The 13,567-nt window shown below is 41.3% G+C and overlaps 1 protein-coding gene across 1 annotated transcript in view; it reads right to left on the bottom strand.

The window, feature by feature from the left end:
- The window catches only part of banp (BTG3 associated nuclear protein), a 35,611-nt gene that overhangs the window by 20,376 nt on the left and 1,668 nt on the right, over window positions 1-13,567 (bottom strand). Inside the window, exons 3-12 of the mRNA XM_084365449.1 lie at window positions 13,167-13,242; window positions 12,705-12,814; window positions 12,375-12,574; window positions 12,081-12,170; window positions 11,747-11,919; window positions 10,136-10,375; window positions 7,856-8,014; window positions 4,966-5,087; window positions 2,262-2,333; window positions 9-53 (exon numbers count right to left, since the gene is read on the bottom strand). Coding sequence (XP_084221575.1) covers window positions 9-53; window positions 2,262-2,333; window positions 4,966-5,087; window positions 7,856-8,014; window positions 10,136-10,375; window positions 11,747-11,919; window positions 12,081-12,170; window positions 12,375-12,574; window positions 12,705-12,814; window positions 13,167-13,236 — 1,281 coding nt within the window. The 5' untranslated portion in view covers window positions 13,237-13,242. The remainder of the gene's footprint in view (window positions 1-8; window positions 54-2,261; window positions 2,334-4,965; window positions 5,088-7,855; window positions 8,015-10,135; window positions 10,376-11,746; window positions 11,920-12,080; window positions 12,171-12,374; window positions 12,575-12,704; window positions 12,815-13,166; window positions 13,243-13,567) is intronic.

Genomic DNA, 13,567 nt, shown 5'->3' with positions numbered 1-13,567 from the left:
GGTCTTACCTGTCCATCCTGACCAACGTGCACCTGGTGGATCTGGAGATTTCCCTGAAATAGAGAGGTGACATGTCATGTCAAAGGCCTGATGCCAAATCATGTGCACACCATAGTTTAGCAAATTCAGCTATTTCAATGAGCAAACATAAAGCCATAAAAAAGAGACATCTTGCCAATTTTACTGCCCTGCTGTTTGCCTTTACCTGTGTGGACTAAAGATTTCTAAATCCTGCATTATCACAAGGTGATTCAAGCAATAATATAGGGCCAAAATGAACACGTGTGATCAATGTGCAGCATGACAGCTTCAATGTGTCAGATGCATCAGAACAGTTTTTGCAGGATTTTGAGCATGCAGGGTTTGGCCGGTTTTACATAATGACACAAGAGAGAGAAGAGAACGCAATGTCTTTGAGTATATGTCAGCTATCCTGTCATTTCTGGCCACATCGACGTTCCTGTAAACAAAAACAGATGCCCGTTCGCACGAGCCCAAGCCTACTGCTGTCTCATCAAGATGCAATGACCATCGTAAAGTTTCTGAACACCGACAGTGATGTTAACAAGACCACATGAGAGAGGACATCATATAAGCCATATTTAGCTTTAGTTTTTAGCTGTTTTCTCTTGCTAATTGTATTTCATGTATATATCAAGTGCTGTCTGTGCTGCCATATGGTCAGAGACCAGTGTAATCTTTCAAACAGCTCATTTCCTTTTCAAGCACGCTAAAACCGATGTCTTTGATGAAAGCGGCCCGTTCCTAATGAAAACATACTCTGTGAGTGGCAGTTGGGAGAAGTGGGATTTTGTTGCTAAGCTTTGAACTCCAAAAACAAACAATATCATGGAATAGGAAGGAGAGAGGAGAAGAAAATCTGGGCTCAGCCACAAAGAGCAGGAAAGGCTTTAGAGGTTTTCTGCCTCAAATTGACTCCGTCGCTCTCACTCAATCGTGCATTTCTTCCTTCGAGTGTTCTTTAGCAACACCGAATAGGAAATGAGAAAAACACTCGGTCAAGGTGTCGATCGTTTTTGCATAAATGTGACGCGTGTGTGGCACGTGTCATATACGGTATGTTATAATATGTGTGTAAGTGTACACAGACTGGCGCCTTGAAATAAATCACTCTCCCACATCCTTCAAAAATCCCTAAATATAATGCTGATATGGAAATTCCTCATCAGCAATCGGTGTGGTTTGGAGTTAGATTTCGATTTCAACTGGCAGGCCAGCAATGAGTGTGCATGCAGAGTGCATGTTTGGTGGGGGACATGAGACATCTGGGTATTGTGTGGAAACAAAAGTCATAACCCCACGCAAAAGCAGGCGGATATATCAAGATTAAAATGTTCTTTAAGGAACATCTGTTCTCACTAAAATTCACTAATGACTCAAATGTTGTTGAAATGGCCAGTCGGGTGCATTATGCTTCACTGGGGTGGCTGTTTGCGTGGGCAAACAGAAACAGACAGGGCTCAAAGGGCACATAAATATTTCCTTTTTACCAAATTTATTTGACAAATGAAAAATAGTTAGCTCTGATAGATGGCTCTTCCTCTTCTGTCTCTGAGAAGTAGACAAGCTAATAGTCTCCAAAATGTGAGTTGTGCAACCTCAAATGTGACCAATCATTGGCAAATGGGTGTAGCTAACAATTAGAATAATTCGTCCACACAGCTGTACTTTCTGGAGAAACATGAGCTTTCAGCATGACCGAGAGATTCAAAAAAAGATAGTGTATTGCACTGGACAGCACTTCTACTTAATGACCTAAATTATGTTTGAAAAAACTTCTTGTTGGCAATTAGTTCTGTATTGCTCTAAATAAGTTCAACCAAAAGTTGATTTATAATCATGCTTAAAATGCCTGAGGGCCATTAAGGGTGAATTTGGAGAATCTGCATGTTCACACAAATATAATGGATTATTTCAAATACCCATTCAAATAATGCAAGTCATTAGCTAACCATAAGTCGACCAAATTACAAACCAGACTTCCAACACAACATACTGACATTCCCACACTAAAGTAGACAACATTATTTTTCTTCCAAACAAACCGCTTCTTTCTCAAGCATGACTTCACTGTAACAGTTATATTCTGTTTGGAAACAAATTCTCCTGACTGACGTGTTTGCTAAGAAATTCAATATACCAGATGAATGACTCAAGAAAAGAAGTGGGTTATTGTTTCTTTTTTCTGGGTCTCAGTCTTACACACACAGACACACACACGCACGCATACAGACACTTGCCTCACTGTCCTGTGTGATCTGCACCTCCTCTCCTTGTGGCACCTGGGCAATGTGCAACTGACCCTGTGGGATCTGAGAGACACAGACGAAAGATGTGAAACAGCTGAAGTCGAAACAATTACACAAATATGATCAATAAATCAAGAAATGTGCATGTTTTCCTTTAATCCTAAAAAACATTTTCAATTCCAGAGAAATCTGCATTTAATTATCATTTGATTATGAATTGTGGTTAAAGGATAACTTTACACATTTTCGAGTCTGTCTCAAAACAAATCTCTGGTGGCCATATGAAAACTGAAACAGCTTTGCTTGCTGTAATCACTCCTCCTGTTCATACCTCCTGTGGCCATTAAGAAATCCTCAGCTAATGCGCTTCTAACGTAAGTGACAGGGAACAAAATGTTGACTTTTGCTCCATGTGTTTCCCTGTTGAGCAACAGTGGAAGGATATAACAGAAAGAGGGATTTTGTACTTAAAAGATTGCAATTCCTACAAACTATTCATCTCCATGTGTATGCAGAATCTGCAGGCACGATTTTTACCTTAAATCTTCACTTAAAATGTACATAATGTCTTGAAAATAATGAACTATGAAGCACCAGTGTGACACTGATATTGGTTAAAAAATATCAGACAACGGGTGCAGCCCTGAATCACAGCCAGTAAGTATACTCGATTTCCTCCTCTGTATTAGCAGCACTCATAAATTTCAGGCTCAGCTGCACCCTGTAATACTCTGCAGAGTGTCGCGAGGGTAATATAACTGCACAGTGAGCTCCTGACAATCATTCTCTCCCACTCTTCCAACATCTCCCTAACTTCTCTTCCTGTCTGTCCACCCTCTATCTTTCATGCCTGTTCCTTCCTTTCTCAGGCGAGTCACCTATCATCAGTACCTCCAAACCCATGTTTCACGTAGCAACCTACCTACAGCAGAAATACTCAACGTTGTAAATTATGAGGTAGCTTTGTAGCACTGTCATTACATACAGCGGATGTGCCAAAGAGTAGAGGTGGAGCCTCACAGCAGAATGAAAATTACCTCTGTCCTGTTCACACAGTATAATCAGAGAAAAGGAAAGAAAATCCAATTTATTTTGCTGTCACTGTATCAATTTGATCAATTCAAAACTGTAACTTCAAAACACTGATATCTTTGAGACCTTCATCATGCCTCAGTGTTTAAATCCTCACTTGTCCCTTTAAAAAGGGAATTTATGATTATTATTCTGTCATATACTGATGTTACATGTGGGATGTTCATATTAAACGTGGCTGAAGTTTCAAATAATCAAGTAAACTTATTTGAGCTCAGGTTTCAGACTGCTTTGAATATGAACTGTTTTCACTTTGTTATTTTTCTACTTATTGGTCATCTGTTGAGACACAGCACGCCCACTCAGTATAGGGACATGCAGCCGCTCTGTCTGTCTAATGGTACAGAGTTGATTTCCAGCTGCTCTGACCAGGACTCTGGATCAAACTTTATGGAGAAAATACTTTCTAGTTTTCCCTCTTATGTCCTCCAGTTGCTCTGCGTGAACTCTCTGTGATTTATGGAGTTTCCTGATGGATAGATAGCTTTAGTTGTTCCTCAACCATATCCTAACTGCTGCTAAGTGTAATGATAGCGGCTGTTGGCTTGTTAATTCAGTTAGCAGTGCAGTGAGCCATCCTATTAGCTGAATCTCCTTGCTTTATCCCGCTATCCCCAAGCTTGAAAACCACCTCCTCCGAGAGATCCAAAGCTCCAGTCCAAACAGAATCAGCTAGCTGATAGGACCGCTAGCTGTAGCTGCTAAATGAACTAAATAGCTGTACGGCTAACTGAGCGAACTAGCTAAGCAACAAGTAAAGCTGTCAATCCATCAGGAAACTCTGGAAATCAGAGTTATTTTCTCCACAAAATATGATTCCCTTTTACCAGAGTCATTGAATGAAGTTATGCAGTTGTGTTCGGCATAGTAGTTGGTTAGGCGTCATTAATTTCAGTGCCCCATTATCACTATGCCAGTAGACCGGCAATGCAGTGCTCACTGCTCACAAGCACTGGGTGATTTCCCTCAGCAGGCTTCTGGAAGGTCCAATCTGAAAAAAGTGGACTCAAAGAGGCCTGGAGCTCAAACGACTTGTTTTAGGACTAGATGATGAAGTGAGGGGTTGCATAAAGGACCAGCACAAGATAAAAAATTAATCTTTTGAACTGTGTATCATGCAAAAATATAGAGCAGGAAATGAGCATAATAGGTCCCCTTTAAAGTTAAGGCAATATGGGTGATTTCAGAGTAAAGTAAGGATAAGATATGAGAGGTCCAGTGACTTCCTCTTTGTCAGCCCACCCATAACGCTGTAGTGGGCCTGACTTTGACCTTTAACCATAGCAGCTGTACAAGGTCAACGACTATCTGAGCATGGGAAACTCCTCCATTGTCATAAGCTAAACTATATGTCTGCAGATTGCCATATGTGTCACTGTGCTGGGTGGCGTAATCTATCCCCCTGCACTACAAATCCTGGTCTGTGGGCCGCTCGTATGACAGCAGCAAGGAAAATAAATAAATATATCAGAAAAAGGGGGCTAAAACTAAGATGTACATCTGTATCTTAGAAACAGACCATCAGAGAATAGTTTGTTGTGTGTTCAACGATAAATAAAATTGATTCAGAGAAAGATTGGGGGATGAAATGTCTGACACTCACCACCTGAACTTGTCCATCTTCGCCAATACGGTGAAACTGGACCTGCTGATTGGCCAGTGTGTAGTGCAAGGTCTGCTGGGTGGCAGTCTCTATTTGGGCTGCTTCTTCTGCCATGCCTGCCTCTGTTTAGGAGAACAAGCAGCATGGTTATTAGTGCACTCGTGTACAGTGGAAGCAGGTCAGGAATACAGTGCAAAGGGTCCCTGGACGCATAAAAAATAAAAACGAGGTCACAGACACACAAACTGACACACACCCAGACATGGTGATGCAAGGGGCCTTAACAACCTCTTGTTAAAAAAAAACCTGGCTGACACCCAGACCATCTGCTGGATGATAGCGTGTTTATACTTTATCAAACGCCTAAATACACAACAAGGACTCTCCAACTAGCCATCCAAACACACTCTTGTTCTAGCAGCCAAACACAAACTCCAGGCCTCAGTCTAAACACAGGCTATCACAGTCGAAAACAGTGCACGGACCCGTAGCATCACCCACCGAAGCTCCAAACCAACCCAAAGAAATCAATACACCATGTCAGCAAATTAAAGACAGCAGAGAACTACAGTGTACATCACGGTAGATAAATCACACCTTTAGATCTGAGGTCATTCAGTGTAACAGAACTTGCAAGAAATGCTTTTTTGATCAAATAAAAAAAAAAAGGAACGTCGCTTTAAATGATATGAACCATACAGCACATGTCACATACACCTCAAAAGTTCTGCTTTGCATTATGTTGCCTTGAAAAGTACGGCTGTGTCCCGTCTCCCGTAATTACTGCTATGTATCGTTTTATGTAAATAATCCTCAATGCTTTTCTTTGCCAGAAAAGGAAGTGAGAGCCAGGTGGCTTATGACGTTTTACAGTTTTGGTCTGAGCTCTACTACCCGGTTCACTGATAAAGAGCACTTTAAAAAGCAGAAGAATTGGCCATTTCCTGTCCATTAACACGTGACCAGATTAAGGAAGGAATTAATTTGTATGTTTGACTTTGCATGTTTGTGCATGGGCCATCTGAACTAGTATTTGTGTTGTACACTCCTGGGTGTGTGTGGCCCTGAAAAGGCAGGGCCCACCCCTCGTGTTTGCTCACAGGATATTTGGGTTTCCCCTGTAGTCTCACTTCTCCCTGGTCAGAGGTGAGAGGTGATGGCTCGCAGGGAAGGAAGGACAGCAGGCATTGTGTGCAGATTACAACCATCTGCAGCAATACACACTGTATCTGCTTTTGAGTTTCCGGTCTTAAAATAGCTTTCATATAGCTGATGAAATAGGTGCAGCCTGAGCTCAATGTGTGTGTGACTGTGTCTGTTTGACTATTTGCATCCAGTCATTTTCCTGCATTAAATTAATTGAATAGGAAGTAAAAGAGAACATTTGAATTTTAAATGTTTTTTTGGTGTAAAGCATCCAAGCAATAAGAAAGAGTTAGACTTAGTAGGCAATTAGACATGCCAAATATTAAAACTTATGGATGCAAATTTTAAGTAATTTCTTTAATCGATAGTCGGCTGCCTTAACAATAGATTATCGATAATTCATTAATAATATATGAAATATGTTGGATATTTTTCCTTTAGAAAACAGTTTTAACCACTGACGTCGTGATCTATGTTTGATGCAAAATCAGAGTTGGCTACATTACAGCAGTTAACAAAGTAACTTGAATTTTAAATTAAATAGCACAAATTAAGACTTAATTTTAATCATGAGGCTGCTGTCTGTCGCTGTTCGACAACTGGCAACAAAATCCAGCCCATACTGAAGCTAAATTGCTAAAACATTGGGATATATTTGGAAAACAAGTATCTGTAATCTGTTATTTTAAGATACTCTTTAATGTATTTGAGCCCGTCTCTAGGTGGATCACCAACATTTTATAAAAATAATACATCATCATCATAATCATCATCGTACAATAACAATGATAACCAATGATAATAATAATCATTATCATTGGTAGATATTCATAGTAAACTTTGTCACAACCACAAGAAAGCTTGGCTATCAAGATGATAAAGTTCAGAGGCTTCCATCCATTCCTTTCAAATTCGTTGAAGCCGGTCCAAAGTTGAGAAAAGAATCAAATTTTTTTTAGCTGACGGCAAAAACTTAATAAGTCCCCCAACTACAAGCCAACTAATATAACATGCCGCTGTGCTGAAATCAATACAAACTGAAAACAAATGGTGGCGTCATTGGCCCGTTGGCAAAAGAAACAGCAAAAGACATCTCTTGATTCTCACAACCTTGTTTGATTAGAAAACAGGAACATAGCAACGTTATCAGCTGATAAAGACTCATGTGAGTGGAGCCAGGTAGGCGTTCATCTCTCAGACCAAAAACAGATAAATGTTAATGTGCTCACTCCCACAGCATTTCACAAGGAAGGTGTCAGGAGGTTCAAAAGTACTTTGATTTCTTAAATATAAATATTTACAAGATTAAAAGGTTGACATTAATTGGATTTTTATGTGTGATTTACACACATAAAGTCCACAAGTCACTCCAGTCTAATACTCTGCGGACACATCTGCAGGATCCTTTGCCATATTATTTTGCTTATAATTTTGTATGTGTTCATTTGACATACTACGTGGCTAATGCTGACTTCTTCACTGTTAATTTTTTCCAGATATATTTGGATAATGAGAAATACACAGTAAACTCCGTCATGGACCAAATGTAGATGTTCTAGAAAGGAACTGGAAGGGAGGCTGTCTTGGATGTGAGAACTATTAATCATTTTCTGACACTGTTGCTGTGTCTCTCTTTCTTTCTTTCTGTCTCTCTATCTGGCTGCCAGATAACATAAAGGTAGTGTTAATGCAAAGTCTGACTCTTTAAGCCTATACAGTAGTTTTAAGCAGATCTGTACTTTACCTCCGCCTGAATTGCGAGGGGTGCGTTTGGAGAAGCTCTTGACAGCCAGACTTTGGCCACGCTGCTTGCGTCTCCAGGCGGTGCGACACTTGGAGTCGATGCTTTGCTTGATGCGGTACCAGTCTGACTCAGAGATGCCAAATTTGTGGAACAAGTGGCCTGTGGGGGACACAGAGAGTTCAAAGGTCATTGCACACAGTATAAATAATCAGTTATTGTTTTCCTGGACATTCAATGCCAACTGTCACAGCAGACTACTGCACCAGAATAGATAAAGGGTGGGCATAATTTAGCAGCTATAGGACAAGGTGTTTGTAATAGGGCCAATTCACATGCAACTGATGCACACTTTAATGGAAAGTTAAAGAAAAAACTGTCCTGATTCTGTTTACTTCTGCTCCACACCCATCGACAAGCAGTGTTTACACAGGACTGCGACTGTGCGTCATCCCTCCCTCAATCGAGATACGTGCAGGTGAGACTGGATGCAGCTGTACTTCGTGGCTGTGAACCTCAGCGAACTGTTTAAAGCCAGTGAGCCACTTGACAGCCCTGTCTAAAAGAAATTAACAACAGCCTGAGGGGAGAAAATGAGACAGAGGGGGAGCTCATGGGTATCTGGGCAGAGTGAGGGATGGCAGCGGATTGCAGCCCTTTTACAACTGATGGGTCCTGTACAGGCAGGCAGGCAGGCCAGTTGCTCCTTCATTCCTTTTCCCTTTTTTTGAAGGCAGGCAGAATGAGTCACCCAAAACTCACCTGGCCCTGCTCCAGCTTCTACATACCTCTATGTCAGGCCAAATCTGTGTGTAACTACACACACCCACACTGCTGAGAGGAAATATAGGTAACCACGCATACAAATCCTTATGTGGGCCATAGGGTATATTTACTGAACCCTCCTGCAGGGGGCACAAGCCTCACACTGAAGGAAAGGCTATAGCTGACAGATCCCCTCTATACACTGCAATATGACCCATATAAATATAGTATATAGTCACAGGACCATATTAAATATCCGTCTGTCTATCATCAGAATTCCGACTCTGCTTAATCAAAAATCAAAGAGTTGAGTGAATTGAGGGTGACTCCATTAGGATCTTTCTACCAGACATATGCTTGTCATTTAGAGTCTGGTATGTTATAAAATGTGTTGCACATTTATGCGTGTGTGCAATGATGAATGCATGTTGTTGTAACCCGTCTTGGGAATACAGACTGCAGTCTATTTCTGTGTTCAATCCGGTGCCGCTTTGTAATGGGAACGGGTACGAAATGTGGGAAGGTCTCAGAGAGTTCATTCATTGCTGTAAGGGGGCGAGGATTTAAACTCTGCCTGAGTGCATTTTGTGTGTGAAATTTATACTGTGCAAAAATCATGTAATAACCATGAGATAAACAGCGGTTGCTTGGCAGCTATAAGTGGGTCATTTTGCCAATTAAGTTATCACCAACTGGCAAGTTCAAACAGCTCAAGAACACTTGACAAGATTCACTTCCAAGGCTTGATGACGTCTGTCAGTGCCAGCAGCTGGTGCACAAAAAGACACTCCTTTTTGTAAACTGGCTTGTAATTAAATCATTTTTAGCATAGAGATGCACCGATCCACTCTTTTTCAGTCTCGATCCGAGACCCAACACAGTGTTTACAATTCATAAAAACATTAGACTGCAGAAGCTGTATCGGTACGTGGTACTGTTAGTGGTTCATCAGATGAGTGAATTATGTCAAGATCGGCGGCTGATACTAATATTGGATCGGCTCCATCCCAACTCTAGTTTTCCACCAGGTTAGTCACGCATAGTCAGACCAGGCTCTCCAGGAGAAAGGTCGGGCTGCAGCCATCATCATTCTGCTATAGGGGAAAAACACTCCACTGCAAAAATATTGTAGATGGGGACTTGTTTTCTACGTGGGGGAGGCGAGCCCATAAAATGACTGAAACCTTGCAAAAGTAAAAGTAACAGGTGCTAGTTTGTCTAAGTTTGTGCTGTTAGCGACCAGGGTGGTCTTGCCATTTTCAGCGTGTACATTGCTGACTTGGTGTTTGTTGGTGTTTTCTTCAGTAGAGACAGGTATTTTAAAAATGCTAACACAGAGATAGCAGACAGTGGGACAATGCTGAGTGAAATAGTCAGCCAATGACACGCTTATACCCACAGTCTACACATCTGGTCAGTCAGATTACCACCAGGCCTACCTCTACTTTGTCAAAAACTTATCAAAAAGTGAAGCAGGTGGCCTAAAATTGCAACACTTGTCAAGGCAGGAGGACTCACATCGTATGCCATATATCATGAGCGGGTCCAGCTGCTTCTTGCAATGTTTGCCCTGACCGGAGAGGTTCGACATGGCCTGGATCTCCCGATGGAAGAGGTAGTCCAACAGCGTCAGTGCCATTTTCTCTGCTGTGCGGCAGTTTGTGGTGATATGGAGCATATCAGCTGGAGACACTGGGCAACGAACTCGCATCTCCGGGTTGTTCTCGTCTCCCAACCAGGTGCCTGTTGGGTAATCATCTAGAGGAAACAGGAGAAGGAGCAGTTATTCAAACTCATCTACACAGCTTTATTGTATTGATTCACAGGCTGACAAATACTGCACTGGTACACAGCCACACAGATACTTCATGTAATACAATAGCACACCCTTGTGGCAGTAAAGAGGAAGTAGGTGAATTATGGGCAAAACTGTGATGTTATTATTAAAAGGTATTTTAAAAAAGCAGAATATGTGGTTTGGCTGTTTGCTCACGGCGTATGTTAGCTGTTAAGTCCACCACACACACAAACAATCATGAGACACACATGGTACCATCTAGCTAATGCTGACTAATACAGTTTTATCATGGTAACCCGCAGATGAAAATAAATGAGTAATAGTTTGCCTTTGAAGATACCCAAGAACTTCCTCAGTCAACTGAAAATAACCAAACTAATAATCGTAACAAATGTAACAACAATGTGGACTTCATTTAGGTCTGCACAATTAGAAATAAACTATTCTCTCTCAGGCTCAGCCAGAACCAAAGCTACTGAAAACATGACTGACCGCACGGAGCATTTATCGATGCAGCCTGAGTCAAAACCACAGCGACATGGACATGACACATCAGCACAGTTTGTTTTCTATTCAATATGGAGACCATCTGACGGAGTCACGTTAGCCATGTTAAAGTTAAGTCCAACCACAAAATCAATCAAAATTGATTACTTTGGGGTGGCTGTGATGCAGGAAGTACAGCGGGTCATCCGCTGATTGAAGTGCTCTTGGGAAAGACCCCAAATTGCTCCCCGCCACATGCTCACTGCCATCAGTGTGTGTATGAGAGGTAAATGGTGAATACTCTTAACATTTGGTCTAAAAATAAATTCAAGGCAACTGATCCATTGCAGCACTGCAGAGTTGACTCAAATTGTTGCACTGTATTCAGTTTTGTTTTTAGTGAAAAGGGTGGCTTGAGCCTCCTGGTGCCGAGAAGTCATATTGACGGCCTAAGTCGAGCGATGGAAGATTTGTTGTTGGAGGTTTATGGCTTTTTATTTCCTTTGCCTCACAGGAAAAAATTGGCCCAAAGGTTAAAAAATAAAATTGAAAGCAGTAAAACTGTAGTTGTTCCTGCTGCTCAATCTGTGATGGTACTATTCAAAATGCACAACAGTGACTGGCTTCCAAGTAAAAGCAGAAATATAAATTTGTGTATAAGCGTGTGAGGAATATTAATTTTAAATCTGTAAGGAGGGCCCTTAAAAATCCAACCTTGTTTTTATCATTGTCAATGTAGCCAATATGTTAATTGCTATACACTGATAGACTACCAGGGAACAAGAGTAATAATGTACATGCTGTATGTGTGTTTCTGTGTCTGTGTCAGCAGTGTGAAGTCATACCTTCTGAGTTGAGTGTGATGAGTGTGACATTTTGGCCATTTTGCGCATTGCTGGATTGGCCACCATTAGAAATAGAGTCACTGGCCTCTGAGCCGCTCTCTTGTTCCTCCTGACTCTCCTCAGGGCCCGGCACCTTTACAAGGATTGTGTTCTGCCGCCTCCTGGTCACCGTGCTGAAAAGAAAAACGCAAATTTGTAATCACTAGGCCTAACATACACAGTGGGTGAAGTATTCAGATTCTCCACAGATTGCCTGGACTGAAAACTGAGGCAGGGCACATTTGATTAATGTTTTCCAGTAGCAACCCCAATATTGTTAATCTGAGCCACTCACTTGCTGAGCAGGTTCTCCAGGGGGGTGTCTTCTTGGCCAGTGACCTTTGGGGTTTCACTGCTCACTATCACATTTGTTTGTGGAACAACACTGAAAAGGAGAAGATCAAAACACTTTTGTTAACTGGCACATGCATGCAAACTTTACAATCCTCAAACAGTTCAAGTAATGTGATTCTGTTAGCTCCAGTAAGCAAAGTACAGCTTTGTACAATAGTGAAAATGACAAATTCTTCAGAATGCACTTCCTGGCCTGGATACAGAAAACGATCGATTTGTGCTTGTTGAGCCTTACCATCGCACTTTGTTCCAAGTTTGAGTGGCCCCCTGAGGAGACCCTGCAACCATAGGAACCTGGATAGGACTCTTTGCACAGGGCACCATGCTGTCCAGTTTGCGTCCAAGAGCTTTGCATGTAGCATCCAGAGCCTGTAGCTTTGATTCAATTCCCTCCAGTCGTTGGGTAATTGATGCAGTGAATGAAACCAACAGGTTCTGGAAACACAAAGAACAAGATGTAGTATGTGTAATTTATCTGCACTCGAAAAATTAACAAATGTTGTGTACTTATAGCAATGTAAAAATAAATGAGCTTTGGACAGCGTCCATTATACAGAGCTGGTACCTTTATAAAAGATATATCTTGGTTACTGTTGTTATTCTCCTGGCTGGTGCTTAATTTCCTCTTTTTCTTCTGAGGTCTTTCTTCATCATCTTCATGATTGTCCAACATGTCTGCCATGAATCAAATACAGAGACATTGTCAACAACACGACAGCCATCTTGTTGGATGTTCACTGCGGGATGCCCTGATTGAAGCTGCGCTCCTGCACCAATCCATAGCAAAGGGTATTAAGTATATGCTGACACAGAGTCCAAATCCTGCATGCAATGTTTATTGTACAGATTTAAATAATTAAGTTGCACAGCACACACTTGTGAAATTGTTACTGATTAAATGCCCACGTCTCATAGTGCAGCGTTTGCCTAATAGGGAAACTGAACCATATCTGGACAAAAGAACAGAGAACGTCAACATCCAGCTAGAAAAATAATACGTTTTCATGCTGTTTCACAGGATTCTTACCTGGACGGTCTTCTTGGTGAAAGTCCTCCACTGTTATTTGCACTATATCATCCAACCCTGGTTCGGACATTGCTTACTGAAATAAGATAAAAAGGCAAACTTTGTTAACTTCACAAGACAGAAAATGATGTATTTACTGACATTCACTTAAGTAATCTCAAACTGCATATACTAAATTTCACTAGTTTGCTCAATACAGAGATGTTAAAGAGTGTCTTCCAGGAATACTGCAAGTTACTACTGACCAGGGGGAAAACTGCTGATCAAGAATCAAGGCTTGTCAGACTCACACGCATCACATTCATCTAAAAATCTGCTATCTAGCAGTTTCACTAATTATATCACAAAACGGTATAACAGTTATTTCACTGTTAACTTGTGTATACCATTCAGTCTTTAAT

Source organism: Pagrus pagrus (genome assembly GCF_965226575.1).
Source record: "Pagrus pagrus genome assembly, chromosome: 10".
NCBI lineage: Eukaryota > Metazoa > Chordata > Actinopteri > Spariformes > Sparidae > Pagrus > Pagrus pagrus.
This window is presented reverse-complemented; position numbering and strand designations above follow the sequence as displayed.